At 37.3% G+C, this 12485-nt stretch overlaps 1 protein-coding gene across 1 annotated transcript; it reads right to left on the reverse strand.

Annotated features, from left to right (window-relative positions):
- Positions 1–6354: 6354 nt before the first annotated feature.
- On the reverse strand, positions 6355–9032 carry LOC120118978. Its single transcript, XM_039138887.1, has 7 exons — positions 8721–9032; positions 8293–8379; positions 7948–8199; positions 7687–7851; positions 7515–7568; positions 7273–7419; positions 6355–6860 (listed from the first exon to the last, which is right to left on the reverse strand). Exons 1-7 carry the CDS (start codon positions 9015–9017, stop codon positions 6483–6485), a joined length of 1380 nt encoding a protein of 459 aa, XP_038994818.1. The 5' UTR covers positions 9018–9032; the 3' UTR covers positions 6355–6482.
- Between the last annotated feature and the right edge of the window lie 3453 nt (positions 9033–12485).

A 12485-nucleotide genomic window follows, 5' to 3' on the forward strand; every position in this document is an offset into this window, starting at 1 on the left:
TAACTTACAAACAGTTTTGCCACCAGCCATGGATAGAAGGTTACCTGGCTGACCAAAAAGACACTATTGTATACCGTCTAAGGGTAAAGAGAAGAAGAGATCGACATGTAGTCGGTGCAAGGAAAGTGGTCATACAAGGTTGACATGTGGATCACCAGTGCCATCACAATCATCTTTTCCTCTACCAAAATATGGATCCTCATCAAAATCCAAAGCTCATATGGTGTCAAGAAAAAGGCAATCAAAATCGCAATCAAAATCACAACCGGCTTCACCTTTTGGGACTATTAACTTAAGTGATTTTTAAATGCAAACGTTGTATTATGTGTAAACTTTTAACATTTTCAGTTAGGCATGTATTAGTAACTTGAGTTTGAACATTGCTATGATCTGTTCAGTTGTTATCACTTATTACATATTCATTTGAATATCGCAACGCGAATTTGACTATTATATGTATTTTATGTGTAAACTTTTAACATTTCAGTTAGACATGTATTAGTAACTTGAGTTTGAACATTGCTATGATATGTTCAGTTGTTATCACTTATTACACATTCATTTGAATATCGCAACGCGAATTTGACTATCGCAACTCAAAAATCGCAACGCGAATTTGACTATCGCAACACGAATATGACTATCGCAACGCGAATCTGTCTATCACAACGCGAATTTGACTATCGCAACGCGAATTTGATTATCACAACGGCTATTTGACTATCGCAACGATTTTGAGTTTAGCGTTGTGAAAGTGTACCTCCAACAGATCTTTTGCCTTCAATATGATGCAGATTGAAATCAACAAATCAACTTTTACATTTCAATCAATTAAACAAGCACAAATAAAAATTATTTACACATTAATATTAAACAAATCAACTTTTACAAATCAATTTTTATAAATCAATTAAACAAGCAAAAAATGATAATAATTCTTATTTTCCTCATCAATTAAACAAATCAGACTTTTAAGAATCAATTAAACAATAAAAAAAAGTGTACCCCAGACAGTTGTTTATGCACCCATACATCAATTTCACGCAACTCATTTCAGGATTAACCTGCAGAAACCAAACATTTGCTCAAATAACACTTTCTACACATCTAAAACCAACAAACAACAAATTATTATTGAATTCTAGGTACTTAACAACACTTGCATTTGACTTACAAATTGTTTATGGACACTTTCATAACGCGGATGCAGGTAGGCAGCGTCTCGCATATATCGCTCTAGCCATAAAATGCCGAAACCACAAGCCTACTGCACCTCTATCTCTATCCGTGGGAGGTAGAAACTGTGTACTTCCTGTCGTCAAACGCTCCAAGCACATGCATACGAGAGGACCATAATCCCCTCTGGCTTCCGGCGTTTGTTGTGGTGCGGTCTCGTCTCTGATAACTGTAACATTGAACTTCTTTGGCTTCTTGTTTCTAGAATAAGTCCAATAATTAATCGCATCCAATAATTTAGCCAAATAAGAGCTCCATTCCTTAATAATATCTCTCAAATCAGACAATGATATGTAATTTATCATGTTGTCATATACTATTGTCTTCAGGGATGGGAGCTGAAGCTCGACGAGAAGCCAATGAGTACGTTACAAAACAGGGATAAACACCTGCAATCATAAGTAATAATTCAAATTGTGCACTTATTTATGAACACCTTTAAAATATTAAAAATAAATAAATACTAACCTTATCGACCTCCCACCATGCAAGATAAAGTTTAGCTTGTCCATTATCCAACACATATAATTCCTGTCGTTGATTCTTCAACTGAACTACGTGAAAAAGACGTCGGCATAATTGTATATCGCGTATTTTTTTATTTTTATTTTTCTTCAATTTCCTTAATATTATAAGACGTGACACACATGCATCAATATGTTGTTTTACAAAAAAAGACATATATTAGTGAATTACATAAATTTAAAAAAATTTAATCAAAATGAAATATAAGAAGAAATATAAGACTTACCCCCCATCGAAATAGCCATTGTCTTCAACCCCTAATAACACTCCCCACCAAGACCGTTCAATCAACAAATGCATATCATCGTTGAGTTTGTATATGTCAGCGTAACACCCTTGGCTCCGCTCATGTAGATAAAAATCAACTGCGGTCTTAGCCCAAAGGGTATTATCCATAATTATTTCTGGTAGTTGTTTCCTCTCCACTTCATCTGTCGGAATGGTACTGGCTGGTAACTTATACGAAAGCCAACAGTCATCCATCATGTCCGGCACGTGAGGGAGTTTCTCAATAATTCGATATATTACGCTATGTGAATCGGGCTCTAGAATGTTGGGAGGGACCTCTTCAACGATGACAGTGGCCTCTTGAACGGTGGAAGGGGGCTCTTGAGGGATGATAGGGGCCTCTTGAACGATAGGGGAGGCCTCTTAAACGATGACAGGTGAGTCGGGCTTTTTCTTACGGATTCTTCGCACTATTGGGGTGAACGGAGACGTAATGGCACGTGCACGCCGTCTGATGCGTGAACTCCGTCTTGCAAGAAAACCAGACGTAGAGCATCCACCTTAGCGGGCCGCTAAAAATAAATTAATACATAAATCAGTAAATAAACAGACATGATATTAAACAGTGAAAACAAAGACAAATATATTTCAAACTTGCACGGTATTCACCCAAGTCATTATTCTATCATTGTTCATAAAATGCATCAGATAACATTCCAGAAGTAATCACTTATATAAACATTTAAAAGGACAACATATAGGTTTAGTGCAGGTTCAATGACAACATAAAGAGTAGTAGTTTATTCTTGAAACTTAAATTTTCAACACTGTGAAGTTAGTATTTGTCTTTGTCTTTTGGTTGAAGTAATGCAATTCATTCAAGTTTCAATTTGCAGAAGAAGAATAGAATCTGAAACTTAAAATCTCAACACGAATGACTATTGCAACGCGAAAATGACTATCGCAACGCGAATTTGACTATCGCAACGAGAGAATCGCAATGCGATTTTCATTTCGCATTGCGATTCTTTCGTTGCGATAGTCATTTTCTCGTTGCGAAAGTAAACTATTCTTCTTCTGCAAATTGAAACTTGAATGGATTGCATTACTTCAACCAAAAGACAACCAAAAACAAATACTAACTTCACAGGGTTAAAGAATAAACAGTTTAGCAGTATTGGCAGCAACCGAATGAATTTACTAAGCAATCTAAGTGAAATGGTTAATCTAAGTGAAATGGTTAATCTAATTGAAATTACGAGTAAATTTATCATCAAGTTAAATATGAAAAATATTAAACTTACCTCGTTACGTAGAGTATGAACCTCATTCTGTAACGATGCTATCATTTCACGTAGAGCGGCTAACTCACCACGTAAAGTAGACACCTCAACACGCCATTCACCATTGTCATCGCGTAAAGTACTGACCTCATCACGTAACTCCCCTAACTCATCCCGTGGAGGTGGAGAACAGGGAGATAAACGTCGTGACATCTTTGTCGGTCGCCTATCATGAGGTGATGGTGGAGAAGAGGCTCGATGATGTGACAGAATAGGTGATGACTCTCGTTGTGGAGGTGTATAGTCGGGTCGATCAGGTGATGGCTCTGGGTGAGGTGATGGCTCTCGAAGTGGAGGTTGCTCATCATCCGTGCCATCAAAAAAACACTTACTAGCTTGCCACCAATCAGTGGCAAGCTCAGCTTCCGTGGGTGTAAGCCTCTGTAATGGAGTGTTGGCCTCCTAACAATATAAAAGCTCAAACAAAGTTAAACGTGTACTAGTAATAACTTGTTTATAAACATATGATAGTATTTGTGTTAACTTACATTATTTATTATCGTATACGGTAGTAAATCTTCCCATTGCTGCAAGGTCCGTTTCCTCTTTCAGGAAATAGCCCTAGGAATATCATTAGAAGTTTTTAATGCATATGTCTGCATGGCGGGAAAGGCCTCAAATATCCAAATCTACAAACAATATAATAACAAACATTAGTAATTGTTAAATAATTAATTATAATTTTAGAAATATTATATAAAAATTCTTACCTTAAAGGCCCAAATAAAGTCTGACAAAGTGTATTTGGAACCATCGCCACGCAAACTTTTTCGATCATCAAAGGCAGACGACAACTTATTCCATGTAGCTTTCCATAGATACGAACACCACGGAAACATGTTTCATGCATTTAGGTCCTCTACTAATTTAATTAGATCATTAGGAATAGGTTGTCTGGCCTCTCTGCCTAAAAGCCGACATGCAAAAGTATTAGAAGGCATACTCGGACAACATCGACGTCATCCATCCGAGTAAAACCATCTTTCTTATTCAATAATCTCGTCAAGTCTTCCACGTGTAAATTCGGCTTCTGCATTGACAGCTCAGGAAAAACCCGAGATAACCATGATAGGCGGGTAATATGTCTAGTGTACCGACCTACATCATCGTGTCCGAAGCGTAGACCGGTGATAAAGCAAAACTCCTCCCGCCCAAAACACGTATACGCCGGTGGAAAATCAAACCATATCTCTTCATCACGACGTTGTATAGTCTCTGGTAGATCGCTAGTCATGGTTTGAAGAAACAGATAGGTCAACATAGCATCTCCACCCGGATGTTGTACTTTCAGCCATGGCCCGAAGCAAGTATCCTCAAATATTTTTCTTTGTGCAGGTGAAAGTTTCGACGCAATTGTTTTGGCCAGACTTAATTTATTTCTTAAGGTCAATTTAGCCGAAAAAAAGTTCTACAAAAACAATAAACATACCAAGTTAGAAATACCAAAAACTACACTGTGAAGATATACCAAGAACAATAAACATAAAGAGTAGTAGTTTATTCTTCAAACTTAAATTTGCAACACTGTGAATTTAGTATTTGTCTTTGTTTTTTTTGAAGTAATGCAATTCATTCAAGTTTCAATTTGCAGAAGAATAATAATTTCTGAAACTTAAAATTGCAACACGAAAATAAAAATCGCAACGCGAATTTGACTATTGCAACGCGAAATGAAAATCGCAACGCGAAACTAAAATCGCATTGCGATTCTGTCGTTGCGATTCTCGGTTTCAAATACTAAAATTGAAACTTGAATGGATTGCATTACTTCAACCAAAAGACAAAAGACAAAACAAAAACAAATATTAAATTCACAAGGCTTAAAGAATAAACAGTTTAGCAGTATTGGCAGCAATCGAATGAATTTAATAAGCAATCTAAATAAAATGGTTAATCTATTATTGAAATTACCAGTAAACTTATCATCAATTTCAATATGAAAAACCTAATAATAATACAAAAATTTCAAAATAAAAATAATTAAAAAAACTAACCCTCGGTGGTTGATTTGGTTGATTTTCCATTTCTGACCATGAATGATTGTGAGGGTGGCTCTGAGAGATGGAGATAGACGGATTTCGCCGGAAATGGTAACTGATTTCGTCGGAGATGGGGACGAATGTCGCATTAGAGAGTGAGAGATGGAGATGAGACTGAGTTGTGATTTATGGTTTTAGGTTATGAATTATGATTATGGGATATACTGTTGACGGTTCAGTGTTTCGAAATATTAATATTCGTGTTTGAAATTTGAAAAAAAAAATACGTATTGTGATAATAATGACGCTTTGAAAATCACATTGCGATAGTCAGCATCGCGTTGCAATAGTCAGAATCTCGTTGCGATAATCAGAATCTCGTTGCGATAGTCAGAATCGCGTTGCGATAGTCATAATCGCGTTGCGATAGTCGAAAAATCGTAACGCAAATTTGAAAAATCGCAATGCGGTAGTCAAAATCGCGTTACGAATCTGGAAATTGATTTACGATACCGAAAATCGCGTTGCGAATTATCGATCGCATTACGATTTATTTGATCATTTTGACAAATCCAAAATAAATTGATTAAAATCGTATATTATAAGACATTTTTAGTTCCTGAGGTTATTTTATCTATTATAATTTGATTTTCAAAAGAAATACTGTAAAATGTTCCAAGCTTAGAAACCGGGGCCGGCATTTTTGGAATTTAGGGTGGGGTTGGCCTCTTTAATTAATCTTTACAAAAGAAAAAAGGGGAAGATTCGTGCTGTCATCCACTCACATGCTGCACCTCCCATCACCTACACAATTTTCAATCCATCTGCTTCAAATGTAAAAGGACGTGGGCCCACCATCCCATCACCTCGGCCCTCCGCCCAAAGCGAGCATCAATGGCCGAGTATTTCTATGCATTCACATGCAACACACTCACGCAATGGCGAAAGGAAGAGCTCCAACGGAGTAAAGAAAGAAATAGAATTACAAAGGGCTTTTACATGAACTTGGCCGAATCCACTTACATGGGATGGAAAAACAAGAGTCAAAACTAACATCCCGCTTAGCAGGTTTACTAATCCAACGCAATAGTTAAAAGATAGCACCAGGGTTTGAATGATACAAAGGACAAGGGTGGAAAAAAACAAGAAAGGGTGCTTTCCCACTTTGCTTTTAGGGACAATTGGGGTTTTTACCGGGGCCCCCATAATAAATGTAATGGCCCCAATCCCCGTTACTCCCTGTTTGTACATCATAGCAGTTGGACTGTTCTGTAAAGGTGCCGAGTCCTTTGGGAGCCTTGAGATTATTGGAGTCGTCAACAACTTGTATGTTCCTGAAATAACTAGACTTGCCAAATCCTTCTTCTGGGAATCGGCCGCTGCCCATTTGAGTGGACGTATGATGACCATCTGCTTCTGAATTCACTACTTCACCTCCCCACTCGATCATCGAAGCGCTTTCCGCCAAGTAGGAGAATAAGAAGGAAGGCCAATAACCCAGCACGTAGTCATTACCAAACTGCATCCACCAATGCCCCTCCTTTGGATCCTACAAAACAGTTTCCCACACTATAATGTTATTGTTTACACCATGACCATCATAACACACGCAGTTTGGTTCATAGAGATGACGTGCAAGTAAAATAAATTGAAAGATCCATGCAATCCTTATCAATCAAATTGTGGACATATGTGCCAGAAAGATGATGCAAAATATATCAGAATCTCTGACCCACAATTATACATAGCTAACTTCTTTCGGAAAGGACAATTTCCATTCAAGTTCACATGCATTGTTTTTTTTCCTTTCTCGAAACGTGCTCACATTTCTAACCCAGAAATGTGTTCACATGCATTGTTGGCAGGATCGATCCATCTCCTTTGGCTAATTTTATAAAATCATAATAAAGAACTATCGTCAGTGTTCAGAATCTTCAAAAATTGAACCTCGTCTTTTTTACCTTCCATACAAGTATACTGATATCATATTGAGAATTACGATAAGCTGAAACAGGAGATATACTTGCTCCCATTGCTATTTCACTGTTAACTTGAATGAAACCAGAACAGAGGAGATTGTAGCAGCCTGTAGCTTGATATGCATCACTCTGTAGAACATTAACCGTGACAAAAAATCTTAATAAATACTTAGAAAAATGATCAGCAAGGGTAATTGAAAGTGAACTATAAACTGTAGACTTACGGTCCAGTAGGTGAAAAGCCTTGTATTGTTGTCACCATAGAGATCCGGGCTAACCTGTTTACATTGACATGCGCATACATTAAACTTTTACAAAATTAAAATGAATAACTGGAAAATAAAAATTGAAAGCAGGTAGACGAACTGCTTAAAGCAAAACGACCAAAGCAATTACCTGCCAACCTGCTTCAATGCTATTAAGATCTTCACCAAAAGAACCTCCAAGAATCCACAGCTGGGATAAGCTGAACTCATTAGGCTGCTGTATTTTGGGTTCCCAAACGTTTATGGTTGCTTTAGCTCCATAATACTTATCACCTTCCACATATGCTATTGCATGCTAATCGCCCCCAACAATAAGAGAAAAATGCAAAAAATACATAAGATTAAAAAAAGGAGGTAAAATGTTAGTAAAAAAAATGCACCTTTATTTTACCTGATGACCACTTTCATTGGTGAGATCGGGATCTGCAGACCTGGGCTGAGGGATGGCCCTATGCTTCTTCTTACCATATCTTTTAACTGAGCTTGCCCTCAAAACATCTTCTTCCTTAGTTCTTCTGATAGGAATGGTTCCTTGGGGACATTTACCATTCATGTGCCACAACTGAGTTATGGGTTTCTCAGTGTGTTTGTAAGAGACCTTGTTCTCGTCAAAAAGACCTTCTGGGTGGTAACTAGGCCTCATCTGGTGCATCAAAAAAAATCAATCCTTCCAAATAAAAACTATAAGAAAACGCTGCACACTTCACACGAATGGAAAATGAGCAGGAGAACGAACCTGAACTTTGTGGTCTTTGAGAAAAGGATGATCAAAAGCAGGCTGGTGAGAGATGTGAACACAGTCTATAATGTCACCATCTGGACTCTGTATATTACCATTCAAAACAAAACTACACCATTAGTTAAAATTATCAACATACACATGTACCAACACGAAATTATTTTTACAAACCCAAAGTAGTTTTTTAGTTTAAAAACCGCGCAGAAGATTAGATCAAAACAAAAAGAACCGTTTCCTGCAGTGATTTAGGGCTCGTTTAACACGAAATTACTTTTACAAACCCAAAGTACTTTGTTTAGTTTAAAAACAACCGCACAGAAGATTAGATCAAAGCAAAGAGAAGCATTTCCTGCAGTGATTTAGGGCTCGTTTCCAGGAAGGCCCTTGAACCGAACTAATAAAACTTGATGAAATGCTCGGCTTACCTGGATGGTTTTAACACCCGGTTTGTTCAAGCGGTTCAAGTGATTTTGCACTTGAAGCTTCTGTCTCGACACACTTAGCCTAGCCGCGCATGATAGTGAAATCAAACTCAGCATCCAGAAAAAAGCTAGCAGAGCCCCTTTTGCTCTCTCGCTGCTAAAATGCACACCCCCCATTTGCTTGTTTATTGCTAAAAATACCCAAGCTTTTTCCTCTTCTATGTATGGCAGAATGCTCATATACCCACCTACAGTGCAAAGTAGGGAGATTAGATTAGAAGCAGCTGTTTCCACAACCATAAACCAAGGCAGCGAGGTAGAAAGAGATAAAGAATCCGTAAAGTCCCACCTTTTAAGTGGTTCTTCCTCCTTTACACTACAATCCAATTTCAAATAGTATTATTTTAAAAAGGGTAAATTACAAATAATCAATGAACTTTATTTTTATCCTAATTTGTTCACTGAACTTTGAAATTTTTTAATTTACTCTCTAAAATTCAAAGATTGATTTTTTTTCTAGCACTGTGATGATACGATATATATGTCAGAGCTGATAAGAATCTCAAGCACAATATCTATTAGAGAAAGTAGTTCCCACAACTACTTAAAATGGTCCAATAATAATCCATAAGTTTACGCTCCACTATTAAACGGCAATGAACAACGTGATATTTTCCAACTCGACTGTGTAAATATGAAGTACTTTTGTTTGTGTATTTTAGAGTATCAATAGCGGTATTAAATATAATAAGTATCAGGCTCCATATATATATATATATATATATATATATATATATATATCACAAACATCAATAAAAATGGTGAAGAAAATAAACCTCATCAGCATCAGGGAGCCCATCTTTGCGTAATACAAGGGTTCACTTCTTTTCAAAATCCAGATTCCAGAATAGTATTTTTTTTTTGTAGGAATACTGAGTATAGGAAAAGAACGATACAAAAATGGTTAAAGAAGACAAGAAGAAGAGTAAATCAAGATAAAAATGCACTACAGAGAAGGAGAGTTTATACACCAAAGGAGATGAAATGTCAAAACAGAGATGCATGCATTGACATATAGTGCATTGACATTGAATGTTAACAGATGGCACGGATGATAACAATGAGAGCAAACGAACGAATAGAGCTGCACAAAACTAGAGAAAAGATATTTAGGAGGATGAGCAATTTTTAATGAAAAAGAAAACAAAGTAAAAAAAAATGTAGGCTCAACAATAAAATATCTCGTCCCAAAAACCCTACTTCATAATCGATGATTCCACTCATGCTATCAAGCCACAAACCTCTTAAAGAGACATGGTGATAGGCGATGCAATTGATGATTTGCAGGAAAAGATATTTTCCATTGATGATGATGATATGGAACTCCAAGAAGATGGTGTGAATGTAGGGAGATTGATGGAATTCCTTTTATCGATTTCTCTGACCGTGTCCAAACATTCGCTCTTAAGAGTGACTATGGTCGTCAAAATCCTAGGAAGGAAAACTGGATACAATACTCTCCAAAGTCGTATCAAAAGTATCTATAAACCAACAAATCCAATCAAACTCATAGATATTGAGAATAACTATTTCTTGATCAAGTTCTCGGCTCAGAGCTAATATCTCAAAATCTTTTCTGCTGGTCCATGGACAATATTTGATCACTATCTTACTGTTAAGCCACTACCAACGGATTTTAGCCTCTCTCAGACTCATCCAAATCGAATTATGGCATGGGTTCGACTTCCGGGTCGTCTTATCACTTGGTACAAGAGAAGCATGATCGAGGCTATAGGAGCAAGAATTAGATATATTATTAAAATCGACTATCAAATTGATAATGGTCGTTGGAGACGCTTCGCTCAAATGGCAGTAAACATTAATCTCAAGAAACCCCTTGTCTCAAAGTTAACTAGCAATAGGCTGCTCAAGTTGTAGAATATGAATCGCTTGTGATAGTATGCTTCAATTGTTGTATTTATGGGCATGGATCTGATTTTTGTTTGAAGAAATTATCTAAGGATGGAAACGAAGAAGTCACACATGTTGAAAACAATCAAACTATTGCTCCTCCTGTGAATAATGAACCCTTTGGACCATGGATGCTAGTGGAAAGGAAGCAGAGAGACTTTGGAATGAGCTTGAAGGTCTGTTGTACAGAAAGTTTGGGACCTGTGTATTTATGGGAGGGTGCTCTTAGTTGATTCACAGAGTGCGTGTTCGTGATGTGGAGTCATAACTGAATTTTCAATTCCGTTTGTGAGGTAAGGCCATATTGAGATGGTTCTAGTGCTGCTTTGGTACTTAGGCAACCGTAGAAGATGCATTAATGAAATGAAAAAATTGTTATGAGTTTCTGTTGGCTGTATGGTGTCGGTTTGCAAGGGGAACAGTCCTGTTCCAGGTTGGTCATCTGTGATAGTCGGTCAGTCGAAGTTTTATATTGGTTACGTCTGCCAGAGTAGTGGAAGATGCTGGTTATAGGGGAATCCTTTGGTTCTGTTTCGAGCCTTGCTTCATCTTTTGTTTTCGGGTCCTACAACTTGCTTAGGATCAGACTTTGAGAAAGCATTAGCAATTGAAAAACGTCAGTTGTATTAAGAGGGATTGCGGACTGTATGGAGTACTCGGTTGTATTAAGAAGGATTGCGGGCTGTCTGCAATGTTCAAGTGATGGTTTCGTAGCGTGGCTGCAGCTTGTTGTTGGATTTGTTTTGTTTTAAGGAGTTAATTTTTGCATTCGGGTGCATTTTGTATTGGCTTTGTACTGCTGATTGGTTTCACGTTTTGTTCCTAGTTAAGATACTCTTTTCCTCCATCTAGGTTTTAGAGAGGTTTTTAATGAGGATCATAACTTAGACTTGTTTCGATTAATAAATTTCATCTTGGCGAGAAAAAAAATAAAAAACAAATTAAATATTGTGCATTCAAAATTTAACCCTATTGTTGCTGATGGTGATGCAGGATATGAACATTCGGAACATGTTGATCCCGATTCACATAATGTTCAGACTGCAACCAATTCCCCCGCTAAAAATGTGATACCTAATCTTGGCAAAGAAAATACTCCTCGTTCTTCCTAGAAGACAAAGGTGGAAAGGAAAGCGCATATCCCGATCCCCAAACCAAATATTATGCTTAGTGCTAGAGATCTCAATATTCGGTCCTCTCGTAATTATGGTTCTCATACAACAAATTTTAGCTGAGCTTCAAAGGTCTGGATTCTTATTCTGTGTTGAACCCTTTGAGACACACCTCTGTTACATGATCCGACGATCACAATTTACTTAATCCGAGCCCCTCCTATGCGTGATCTAACGTGGGAACTGTCTCTCTCTCTCTCAAATTATTCCACTCATGATACGATTGATCCTTTAAAGCCTCCTGATACAGCCAAGGGCTTTCGATCGATGGATGTGATGAATGTTGATAATATGTTTGAGGTCCAGGACCCAAATCTGGAGTTGTCGAAGATAGGCACCAAGCCATGCAAGAATAATTCTTGGCTTCTGCTCCTCTTATTATTATCTTATGATGGATTTAATAACCTTTTCGTTTAGAATGCTTAAAGTTGTAGTAATCCCAGTTTTACCTGTGTTGCTCATCAATATATTCGAGACGTTCATCCAGGTATTTGTGTGTTTGCTGAGACACTTGTTAGTAGAAGACGCACTGATGAAGTTATTAAAAATCTTGGATTTTCCAACTCTAATTATCCCTCAACAAACAAGTTTCTTAAAAGGTTGCAACATTATAGAAAATAGTATT

The sequence above is a fragment of the Hibiscus syriacus genome, unplaced genomic scaffold (assembly GCF_006381635.1).
Source record: "Hibiscus syriacus cultivar Baekdansim isolate YM2019G1 unplaced genomic scaffold, ASM638163v2 tig00110330_pilon, whole genome shotgun sequence".
In the NCBI taxonomy this organism is placed as follows: domain Eukaryota; kingdom Viridiplantae; phylum Streptophyta; class Magnoliopsida; order Malvales; family Malvaceae; genus Hibiscus; species Hibiscus syriacus.

What these genes read in the sequence shown, in the direction of transcription:
- LOC120118978 (XM_039138887.1), bottom strand. Translation starts at nt 9,017, where the DNA reads ATGGTTGTGGAAACAGCTGCTTCTAATCTAATCTCCCTACTTTGCACT. An exon ending in CCAATGAAAGTGGTCATCAG is followed by an intron (nt 7,852 to 7,947) that starts GTAAAATAAAGG and finishes GGGGGCGATTAG; the next exon opens with CATGCAATAGCATATGTGGA. An exon ending in GGCTTTTCACCTACTGGACC is followed by an intron (nt 7,420 to 7,514) that starts GTAAGTCTACAG and finishes AATGTTCTACAG; the next exon opens with AGTGATGCATATCAAGCTAC.